Source organism: Lonchura striata, unplaced genomic scaffold (genome assembly GCF_046129695.1).
Source record: "Lonchura striata isolate bLonStr1 unplaced genomic scaffold, bLonStr1.mat Scaffold_123, whole genome shotgun sequence".
Lineage (NCBI taxonomy): Eukaryota > Metazoa > Chordata > Aves > Passeriformes > Estrildidae > Lonchura > Lonchura striata.
Window position 1 is genome coordinate 110,869 of NW_027461088.1, and position 12,142 is coordinate 123,010.

General features: G+C 51.6%; 1 protein-coding gene across 1 annotated transcript in view; it reads left to right on the plus strand.

Annotated features, from left to right (window-relative positions):
• The first annotated feature begins 4,092 nt into the window (after positions 1 to 4,092).
• Positions 4,093 to 12,142, plus strand: part of LOC110484679 (uncharacterized) — a 351,442-nt gene continuing 343,392 nt past the window's right edge. Inside the window, 2 exon segments of the mRNA XM_077790604.1 lie at positions 4,093 to 4,134; positions 8,631 to 8,977. Coding sequence (XP_077646730.1) covers positions 4,093 to 4,134; positions 8,631 to 8,977 — 389 coding nt within the window.

Below are 12,142 nucleotides of genomic sequence, written 5' to 3' on the forward strand. Positions count from 1 at the left end.
CCCCCAGCATGCTCCATCCCAGTCACCCCAGAGTTCCCAGTATGGTTCCAGTTGCCCCCAGGATGACCTCACTCATTCCCAGTATATCCCAGTTACCTCCAGCAGGCCCCCAAACCCCATCCCAGCACCACAAATGTCCCCAAGAGCCACAACAGCCTCTCTCAGTCCCACCAGGAGTCCCTAAAACCCCTCCCAGCCCTCCATGGAGCTGAGCAGGAGAGGTTGGTGGACAGGAACATCCCCAGCAAGGGTCAGCTAGGGCACTTCAGCAGCAATTTGGGCATTTTGTGGGGAACACCTGGAATGGGTAGACCCAGGCCAGGGACTGGGACAGACAACTGGAATTCCTGGAGAACAGATGAGGTTAGATGGACCCGTTCTGCTGGAACAACTACAAGAGCATGGCCATGTCCCTTGGCTTGGATGGTCCCAGAAGAACCAAATCCTCCCCTTAACCTCAAATTCACATTCAAATCCCAGTAAAATGATTCAGCTTTAGATCTCTACTTGATTTCTTTATTTTTACCCCAATTCTAGGTGTTCTGATGGGATAAACATGGAGAGTATTCAAGTGGGAAAAGATCTCCATGATCATCCATTATTGCATGATGCCACCAGGAGAAAAAGTGACACAGCAGGTAAGAATTTCTTGGGCTGTAAAGTCAAAGAAACAGCTCTTCCCAATTAATTTTCAATGTTGATCAGAGTCCCAAAGGATGTTGCTGGTCTGTGTTCATCCAGGTGTCTATAGGGATCCAGGAGGATTTGAAGACCACTTTCCAGGTGTCTTCTCATCAGAGATCACAAGGAATGTGGGTCACCAGGTCTCTGACCAACATTGGTCTTCTAAAGGGGGATGGAGTTGGAGCAGCGCACGAAGCTCTTCCTGCAGTCGGGGCAGTCACAGGGCTTCCCTTACTTGTGCCTAAGTTGGTGTCGAGTCAAGTGAAAGCTCCTGGAGAAGCTCTTCCCACACAGGGGACACTCATAGGGCCTCTGCCTGGTGTGGATGTGCCGGTGCCTGACAAGGTGGGAGTTTTGCTTGAAGCCCCTCCTGCAGTCAGGGCAGCGGAAGGGCCTCTCCCCGTTGTGAATCCGCTGGTGCTTGCAGAGATCAGAGCTCCACCTAAAGCTCTTCTGACACTCGGGACACTCATAGGGCCTCTCCCCAGTGTGGATGCGTTGGTGGATGATGAGTTCTGAGCTCCAGCCGAAGCCCTTCCCACACTCCCCACACTTGTAGGGCCATTCCCCGGTGTGGATCATCTGGTGGCGGATCAGGTGGGATTTCCGCCTGAAGCTCTTCCCACACTCCGAGCACTTGTAGGGCTTCTCCCCATCATGAAGCTGCTCATGGACCACCAGCTCTGAGCTCTGGCTGAAGCTCTGCCCACCTTCCTGACACTGGGTGTGTCTTTCCTCCTCAGATGACCTTGGGCTGGTTTTGCAGCCCCTCCTCCTGCGGGATCTCTGGGGCTTTTCCTCCCCGTTGGGTTCCTGTGCTGTGGAGCCAGTCAAAATGGCCTCTTCCATGAGGTTCTGATGCGGGGATTTGTCCTTCCTGGTCTCCATCTGCAGCTCCTGCTCTGGGGGAGGAAGGACAAGGAGAGGATGGGATTTGCCAGAGGGAAGGGCAGGGAGATCCCCCGAGTGCGTCCCCAGCAGGAGGGCACCGGTAGTGGGGCTGTCCTGCAGCTGGGGGCCAGGCTGGGCTGGGAGATGGAGCAGGAGAGAGGGGGAAAGGGGCACTGACTTCCTCCTCACCTGCCTGGGCATCCCAGGGCATCTTCCTCTTCCTCGCAGCCTCCTCCTCCATCTGGAAGATATTTGGAGATGGGAAATCCTGTTTTGAAAGGAAAACAAGGGATGAGCACAGTGAGTTTTGTACTGGTTTCAAAGCAAACCTGGGAGAGAGTCTAAGCCAGAAGGACAATTTAATAGGAAAATTAAGATCAAAGCTATGATTCAGAAAGACTGGTTTAAACTCACAGAGTCAGGATATAACCTGACACCCTGATAATCAGGGTGGTGGTAGCAGTCTGATGAAATGGTGGCTGCAGTCCGGCTGGAGTGATGAACGTGATTCTGTCAAAGCGGTGATCCTGTAGAAGGGTCTGGTCTTCCTCTGAAGGTCCAGTGGTGCTTATGGAGCTCTTGTCCTCTGGGAATGCAGTAGGCAAGGTGGTTGTGGTGTTGGAAATTGTGAGATTATATCCAGGCAGGAATACTTGGTTCCTCCCCTGGGCGGAGCATCCCACAATGGGATGATGTAATTTTATCAGTGCTGCAGTGACACTCAATGGACCATTAACAGAAGATGGCCCCTGCAGGGCGTTATCAGGGCTGAGCCATGGAAGAGATAAAGAACACTGCCCCACCTGTTGATAACAGTTTTTGGAGATGGGGACTGAAAACACTTTTGGTTACATCTGACATTGTAACCTGAAACAGTGAGGCAATCCCTGCTCAGGGTGGGGGGTGAACACCACCCCCCTTACCCAAACTGGCTCAGGTGTAAAACCCCCACCCTGGGAAGGCCACGCACACAGGGGACAATGTCACACTTGCCCTGCCCCAGGGGAGATCTCTGTTCCTGTCAGTCCCTTGCTCTCTCCCCTTTTCTCTTTCTTTCCATCTCTCTCTCTACCTCACATTTACTGTCAATAAAATCCACTTTGGATTTTGTCTCCTTAGCAGCTTAATTGCGGCAGAGGCATGCATCTCTCCAACAATTTTGTTAACCAGATTGTGACATTATTTTTGCACAGTGAGTTCAGGGCACTGTTGTCTGACCCCAAGCGTGTTTGACAGCAGCGTGGTTCCCTCCTCTGAGAAGGTTTTGCCTCTTTCTGGAGGATCTCTTGGAAACTTGGATGCAGCTTCCTCTGAGTGACTTTTGGGAGAACTTATGAGGAAAATGGCTGTTGTAGGTGGCCAGTGTAGAGAAAATATTTTGTTTTCCTTATTTGAAAAGTCTGTTAAAATCACTGGAAGAAAGGGATAAAATCATACCAGCAAGACTGGCAAGGATCATTCACCACGCAGTGAGGAACAAAAGGTTACTAACGTCCCACAAGAAGTCCTGCTAAAGTAGCTAAATGCCAAATAACTCCTGAATACACAAGCTTTGGGGCTTTGCCAAATGTGAGAATCATTTTCTCTTGCTACCTGTCTCCTTTGTGACAGCTGCACTGAGCTTTCCCTCCCTTTTAATAACCTGTATTGGGCTAAATGTCCACTTTTATCACAACCTGCCAGCAGCTGAGCTGGAGTTGTGCTGGAAGTGGTGAAATTTGAAATTGCCACAGAATTGCTTCTATTGTCAGTTTATTAATGTTTGGGATTTGTTTGCATTTTCATCACAAGTGACTTGTGGGAAGAGCAAATATTCCTCAAGGCATTTTTTGTAGGGTTAAGTTTGATTTCTGGCAAGTTTGTTTAACCTGGTCCCCAGGGGATGCTCGAGTGGTCTCTGTGCTTCTCACCCTGGGGGATGCTTGGGAGGGGCTTGGATGGGTTGTCCCTTTCCCTGTCACTCCAGGCCATTCCCCAGGGGTGTCCCTGGCCCTGTTACCCCAGGGCATTCCCTGAGGGGTTGTCCTCATCTCTTTCACCCCAGGCTATTCCACAGGGGCTGTCCCTGTCCCTATCCCTGTTACCCCAGGCCATTCCTGAGGAGGTGTCTCTCTCCCCGTCACCCCAAGCCATTCCCCAGGGGGTCTCCATCATTCTCACCCCTGTGCCAGGGGAGTGCTCTGTCCCTCTCAGGCAAGATGTGCTTGGGCGTTGAAACAGGGTATTTTACAGGTTAAATTTAACAGGGTAGAAATCCATTTGGATTTAGGTGAAATGTGCTGTTTTGAAGTATTAGCAGCTTGCTAACATAGGTAAAATGTGCTGTTTAGTCTGCTAGCTCTGCTGCTGAAACGCAGATAGAAAATCAATCCCCACAAATCCTGTAAGGAGTTGCAGAGATGGTATGTTTATTGCAGCGCTGGACGCATGTGGGGATCGTTCCCCTTCAAAGGACATCAGCACCCTGTGTAAGAGACGGTCCCAACTTCCCCTCATTTTTGCCTCATGTTTGCCGCAATGGCAGAGACTGAGATCATGGAGACCCTGATTGGAGTTCCGGCTTGGAGAGGTTATTTTTGCAGGTGTATTTGCTGTACCACCACAGACCACTGCTTCGAGCAGGGCCTGGCAAGGACCTGGCAAGGAGTGGCTTGTTCTACATGCTCACACCGGCTTCATGATACCTGCTGAACCCACGGATTTTCCCACCTCTTGGCCAAATGAACTTTGGGGTAACTCTGGTGATCTCTCATGGAAGACCCCTCATCTCTCTCGTGACCACTGTGACAGACAGAGATCGAAGCCCCTCCCAAGGACTGAGACTGAGACCACCACCACAGGGAGGAGGGCTGGCCTGATCAATGTGAGATGTTTCCCAGGTGTGGTTGATGGACTAAGAAGACAATGTCTCTCTTTCACAGCTGAAAACATGACCTGTTCCTCCTCGGTGGCTTCAATGGACTTATTCTTCATTCTACCTGTTCCCCCTCAATGACTTCAATAGACTTTCATTTTCTTTTGCCTGTTTCCCCCACTTAGACAGAGGACCATGAAAGACCCCTGAGATTACCAAGATTTTGAGATTCTCCCTGACACAAGAAAATAGATTGTCATTGTCTGGACCAGAGAGGATTTTGTCTGCCTTGGAACCTATAATCCCCTTTCCCCTCCTTTTCTTTCTATCCTTTATTTCCTTTCTGTCCCCTCCATTGCATTTGCTGTTGGCACTCTATAATAAAGGTGCATTTGTTGTGATTAAAGTGATGGTCCCCTGCTGTTTGCCTTTTTGCACTTTGGGGATTAGTAAATGAAATATCATGACACCCTGCTCCTCCAAACGGATCTTGACACTCCCTCACGGGATTGGGACCTGCGGGCAGGGTCCCTTCCTACCCCAATAGATCCGGGATTCTGTCAGGGACTCGCTTCCCTTTCCTTCTTCCCTCTGCTTCCAGCTGTGAATGTGTCAGAAAATGCCCAGCAAATCCACCTTTGCTGTGTGCTTTGGGAGCTCACACAGCTGCTGCACCTTGTCCCCTGCCCTGCACAGCTCCTTGGGAGGCACAGCAGGAGCAGCACCCTGAGAGCCTCAGGAATGCCCCTATGGGATCCATGTCACACACTCCCAGGGGCTGGAATTCCAGTTCCCAGCCAGGAAAAGATGTTCCTGCCCTTGAAGGCAAAGCTCTTAACAAGGACCCAAAAGACAAGTGGAGCAAGATCCTACAGTGACATTTCACTGCCAGCCTTCATAACTTCACCCATGGTTGTTGTAGCTCATGGATTGGGAATGAAATCAGGGCAGGGTCTTTTGTAAGAGCTGCCCTGGGTCAAGGGAGACACTGAGAGAGAAACAGAGCAGGTGAAGGAAGGCAGGAGAGAAAGGAGGACACAAACACAATCAGCTGAGAAGGTAGCACTCTGAAAACAGAAATGCCATGGACTGAAAATGAATAGGATGAAAAGAAATAATTTTGTATCTTGTATTTCCAATCAAAACACAATTTCCTCACTTTTTCACCAACCTCCTCCTGGTGTCATTCAGCAGGGCTGTCAGAAAGTTCTTCATTCTGAGCGGATGCTCCAGGCTGCAGCCACAGGAAACAGGGAATGGGGATTTTCCTACTCCTGGGGAGTTTGACATCCTCAGCTGAGGAGAGAAGGAGGCAGCAGCAGAAAAGGACAGCTGGGCTTCACCCTTCCACAAGAAAGAGGAGGGGAAAAATCTCTCATCATGTTTGCAGCTGCTCCCACAGGAATGTGAGGGCTGATCCCAGAGCCCCAAGGATCACATTCAGGGCAGCCCTCAGGGAATGTTCACCTGGTATTGGGGGGCTGCATGGGAGCACCTTGATCTTGGAGCACCCAGCTGCCCCCCATGTTTGGAGGTGCCTGAGGAGGGCTGGGACAATGCCAGGGACATCCTGCAGTGACATCCCCCCTGTCCCACTCTGTGTGTGCTCAGTCCCAACCCTGACCCTGATCCTGGTCTCAATCTCACTCCACGGTTAGACACACTCAGAGTTCCGTATTTAATCTCAGCCCAGTGCCAAATTTATCTAGGCCCAGACCCAATCCCAGCCTCAGCCCTAAAGCCAATCCCATGTTTTGCCTTAACCCCAATCCCAGCTCTAATCCAAATCTCAGCCCCAACTCCAACCCCAGACCCAATTCCAGCCCTTTCCTAAATCCTCAGCCCCAAACCAAATCCCAGGCTCAGCCCTTCTGGGGGTTTGGGGGTGTCTCTGTCCCTCTGACCCCAATGATGTTTGGGTGGGGTCACACCAGGGCTGAGAGGGACAGAGACGCCCCGGCCTCCCCAAGGATGAGAAGGTCGGAGAGCCCCCCCAGCCCCGAGCACCCTCAGCGGTGAGAGGGACACAGAGCCCCTGGTCCCCAGCCCTGCACAAACTTTCCCTAAGGTCAGAGGGATGGAGACCCCCTGAGCATCCCCCAGGGTGAGGGGACAGAGACCCCTTGAATATCCCCTGGGAACCAGACAAAATAAACTTGCAGAAATCAAACATAACTCTGCATAAAGTACTTTGATGAATATTTCATTTTCCCACAAGTCACTTGTGATGGAAATGCAAACAAATCCCAAACATTAATAAACCAAGAATAGAAGCGATTCTGTGGTAATTCCAAGTTTCATCAGTTCCCATGCAGCTCCAGCTCAGCTGCTGGCAGGTTCAAATAAAAGAAAAGTGAAAATTTGGCTCAATACAGATTATTAAAAGGAAGGGACTGCGCTGTGTAGCTATGACAAAGCTGACAGGGAGGAAAAAGATATTGATTCTCATATTTGGACAAAACCTCCAAACCTGTGAATTCAGGAGTTATTCAGGAATTTAGTTAGAGCTCGGCTTCTTGTAGGACTTGTCAGTCTTGCTGGTATGATTTTATCCCTTTCTTCCAGTGATTTTAACAAACTTTGCAGGGAAGGACAAGAAAATATTATCTTTAAACTGGCCACCTACAACAGCCATTTTCCTCATAAGTTCTTCCATAAGTTGCTCAGAGGAAGCTGCATCCAAGTTTCCAAGAGATCCTCCAGAAAGAGGCAAAACCTTCTCAGAGGAGGGAACCACGCTGCTGTCAAACACGCTTGGGGTCAGACAACAGTGCCCTGAACTCACTGTGCAAAAATAATGTCACAATCTGGTTAACAAAATTGTTGGAGAGATGCCTCTGCCACAATTAAGCTGCTAAGGAGACCAAATCCAAAGTGGATTTTATTGACAGTAAATGTGAGGTAGAGAGAGAGATGGAAAGAAAGAGAAAAGGGGAGAGAGCAAGGGACTGACAGGAACAGAGATCTCCCCTGGGGCAGGGCAAGTGTGACATTGTCCCCTGTGTGCGTGGCCTTCCCAGGGTGGGGGTTTTACACCTGAGCCAGTTTGGGTAAGGGGGGTGGTGTTCACCCCCCACCCTGAGCAGGGATTGCCTCACTGTTTCAGGTTACAATGTCAGATGTAACCAAAAGTGTTTTCAGTCCCCATCTCCAAAAACTGTTATCAACAGGTGGGGCAGTGTTCTTTATCTCTTCCATGGCTCAGCCCTGATAACGCCCTCCAGGGGCCATCTTCTGTTAATGGGCCATTGAGTGTCACTGCAGGACTGATAAAATTACATTATCCCATTGTGGGATGCTCCGCCCAGGGGGAGGAACCAAGCATTCCTGCCTGGATATAATCTCACCCTTGCAACACCACGATCACCTTGCCTACTGGATTCCCAGAGGACAAGAGCTCCATAAGCACCACTGGACCTTCAGAGGAAGACCAGACCCTTCTACAGGATCACCGCTTTGACAGAATCACGTTCATCACTCCAGCCGGACTGCAGCCACCATTTCATCAGCCTGCTACCACCACCCTGATTATCAGGGTGTCAGGTTATATCCTGACTCTGTGAGTTTAAACCAGTCTTTCTGAATCATAGCTTTGATCTTAATTTTCCTATTAAATTGTCCTTCTGGCTTAGACTCTCTCCCAGGTTTGCTTTGAAACCAGTACAAAACTCACTGTGCTCATCCCTTGTTTTCCTTTCAAAACAGGATTTCCCATCTCCAAATATCTTCCAGATGGAGGAGGAGGCTGCGAGGAAGAGGAAGATGCCCTGGGATGCCCAGGCAGGTGAGGAGGAAGTCAGTGCCCCTTTCCCCCTCTCTCCTGCTCCATCTCCCAGCCCAGCCTGGCCCCCAGCTGCAGGACAGCCCCGCTACCGGTGTCCTCCTGCCGGGGATGCACTGGGGGGATCTCCCTGCCCTTCCCTCTGGCAAATCCCATCCTCTCCTTGTCCTTCCTCCCCCAGAGCAGGAGCTGCAGATGGAGACCAGGAAGGACAAATCCCCGCATCAGAACCTCATGGAAGAGGCCATTTTGACTGGCTCCACAGCACAGGAACCCAACGGGGAGGAAAAGCCCCAGAGATCCCGCAGGAGGAGGGGCTGCAAAACCAGCCCAAGGTCATCTGAGGAGGAAAGACACACCCAGTGTCAGGAAGGTGGGCAGAGCTTCAGCCAGAGCTCAGAGCTGGTGGTCCATGAGCAGCTTCATGATGGGGAGAAGCCCTACAAGTGCTCGGAGTGTGGGAAGAGCTTCAGGCGGAAATCCCACCTGATCCGCCACCAGATGATCCACACCGGGGAATGGCCCTACAAGTGTGGGGAGTGTGGGAAGGGCTTTGGCTGGAGCTCAGAACTCATCATCCACCAACGCATCCACACTGGGGAGAGGCCCTATGAGTGTCCCGAGTGTCAGAAGAGGTTTAGGTGGAGCTCTGATCTCTGCAAGCACCAGCGGATTCACAACGGGGAGAGGCCCTTCCGCTGCCCCGACTGCAGGAGGGGCTTCAAGCAAAACTCCCACCTTGTCAGGCACCAGCACATCCACACCAGGCAGAGGCCCTATGAGTGTCCCCTGTGTGGGAAGAGCTTCTCCAGGAGCTTTCACTTGACTCAACACCAACTTAGGCACAGGTAAGGGAAGCCCTGTGAGTGCCCCCACTTCAGGAAGAGCTTCGTGCGCTGCTCCCACTCCATCCCCCTTTAGTAGACCCATGTTGGTCGGAGCCCTGGTGACCCACATTCCTTGTGATCTCTGATGAGAAGACACCTGGAAAGTGGTCTTCAAATCCTCCTGGATGCCCATAGACACCTGGATGAACACAGACCAGGAAAATCCATCGGGACTCTGATCAACATTGAAAATTAATTGGGAAAAGCTGTTTCTTTGACTTTAAAGCCCAAGAAATTCTTACCTGCTGTGTCACTTTTTCTTCTGGTGGCATCAAGCAATAATGGATGATCATGGAGATCTTTTCCCACCTGAATAATCTCCTTGTTTATCCCATCAGAACACCTAGAATTGGGGTAAAAATAAAGAAATCAATAAAAGAGATCTAAAGCTGAATCATTTTACTGGGATTTGAATGTGAATTTGAGGTTAAGGGGAGGATTTGGTTCTTCTGGGACCATCCAAGCCAAGGGACATGGCCATGCTCTTGTAGTTGTTCCAGCAGAACGGGTCCATCTGACCTCATCTGTTCTCCAGGAATTCCGGCTGTCTGTCCCAGTCCCTGGCCTGCGTCTGCCCAGTCCAAGTGTTCCCCACAAAATGCCCAAATTGCTGCTGAAGTGTCCTAGCTGACCCTTGCTGGGGATGTTCCTGTCCACCAACCTTTCCCACTCAGCTCCATGGAGGGCTGGGAGGGGTTTTAGGGACTCCTGGTTGGACTGAGAAAGGCTGTTGTGGCTCTTGGGGCCATTTGTGGTGCTGGGAGGGGGTTTGGGAGCCTGCTGGAGGTAACTGGGATATACTGGGAATGAGTGAGGCCATCCTGGGGGCAACTGGAACCATACTGGGGACTCTGGGGTGACTGGGATCGAGCATGCTGGGGGCAATTGGAATATACTGGAAGTGCCTGGCACCATACTGGAGGGGACAACACTGGGAACAGCTGGGACCATTTTGGGGGCAAGTGAGGGCAACTGCGAGTGACTGTGTCTGTAATGGGGGCCACTGAGGTCATACTGGCAGTGAGCGGGACTGTACTAGGGGTGACTAGGTGCAACTGGGAACATACTGGGTAGAACTGGAACAACACCGAGGGGGACTGGGATCATACTGGGAGTGACCAGGAACATTCTGAGGGCAGTTTGGACCATGGTCGGTGCAACTGGGATATCCTGGGAGCAACTGGTGCTGCACTGAGGGTGGCTAGAAGTGGTTCTGGGCAACTGGAATTATGCTGGAAGCAACTGGGAGGAAGTGGGTGTGACTGGGAGCATGCTGGGATCAAGTGGGATATACTGAGAGAGACTGGGAATCACTGGGATCATACTGGGAGGGACTGGAACCACAGCAATGGCCTGGGCTGGGTGATGTGGGGCCTCAGAGAGCGCAGGGAGCATTGTGACACTGCGGGGCCTGATGGATCCAAGGGGACATTGTGACACTCTGGGCCCGGCCTGGCCGTGGGGTGTTTTGGGAGCCCCGGGGTACCCAGGGCAGCAGAGCAGAGCCCCTGGCTCAGGGGCAGCAGCTCCTCGGGAAAACCTGGGCGGGCAGCAGGGGATGCCCAGGGAGAAGAAGCCATAGCCCAGAGCCCCAAGGGTGGCACTGGCTGAGGGACGGGGCAGGAGGGAGAGGCCACTGCTGGGATGGCGCCGGAACTGCCCAGCATCACAGGGCCTGTATGACATTACAGACTGGGCTGTGTGACATCACAGAGATGGCTATGTGACATCTGAGAGGCTGTGTGAGGTCACTGGGGAGGTCACTCTGCCCTAGCCCCCTCCCAGTTCCCCCAGAGAAGTCCAACACTGCTCATGCACAGTGGGGTCCCCTGTCCCCCCAAGTCCTCCTGCCCCTGGTGCCGCAGCCTCCCCCAGAGGATGTTCCACAAGATCAACCCCAGAGCCTGACACGGGGACGGGGGCAGGAGCCATGGGGGGTGGGACAGGGGGACAGGGACCCCCCGGCAGTGTCCCCGTGTCCCCCAGGGCCAGAGCCTGGGCCAGGGCTCCTTCACCCTGTGACCAATGAGGGTTTGAGAGCGCTGAAAAAATCCCCAGCAAAAACCAGATTTAATATTAAAGTGACAGCAGCACAAAGTTCCTTGGCAAGAGTCACTCTACTCCTGACTGGGCACTTCAGGCACAGCAAGGAAACAAAGCAACAACAAAACCAAACAAAATCCAGGCAATCAAACCAGAAATGAATTGAGAGCTGTTCCTGTGTGTGTGACACAAAAAAAATGAGGGCAAGGATAAAAGGAATATGGCCCAAAACCTTAACAGACCTAAAACCTAATAGGAATTACCTTATACCTTTACCTTAATTTCTACATTAAACTTAACAATTTAGCAAAAGAACAGAGCTTAACAGTATTTAACCTAACTTATAACCTATATCTATGCAATTTAAAACAGGAATAACATTTAACAATATTTAACTTAACATATAACTTATATTAAACATATGAACTTAGCAAAAGAGCAACTCTTAGCAGCGTTTAACTTAGCTTTGACCTCATGCTTTAGCCTTAACTACAGGCCTAACAGGCTCAGTTGTGCAAGGCACTCAGACCCCTCAGGGAGCAGCATTTCTGCCACATTTCCCCAGCACAGGCACTCCTGTGTGCTCACAGACACAGAGAGTCAGTGCAAGGCACCTGTGAGAAATTCCCCTGAGCAAAGGGAAATGCTCCCTGGGGATGCTTTGGCATCTCCCCAGCGGGGAAGTGTTGAGCCTGGAGGAGTGGGGGGATCGGCCCAGGCTCCCTCGTTGTTGGGGATCCCTGAGTACAGCAAACGGGAGAGTTCCCGGCTCGGAGAGGCCCCACTCAGAGGGAGTCGCTGGCCCAGGAGAGCTCCAAGGGCTCCTTTTGGAGCGCTGTTTGTAGGGCCCCAAGAGAGGGGCTGCAGTCCCAGCCATGTTTCATCCTGGCCGCACTTGACACCAGCAGCTTTCTTTGGCAGGGTGAGAACAGGGATGTTGTGCCACTGAGGGAACACAAACAGCTCCCAGGGCTGCTCCTAAAGCAGCCAGGAGCTGGCTGG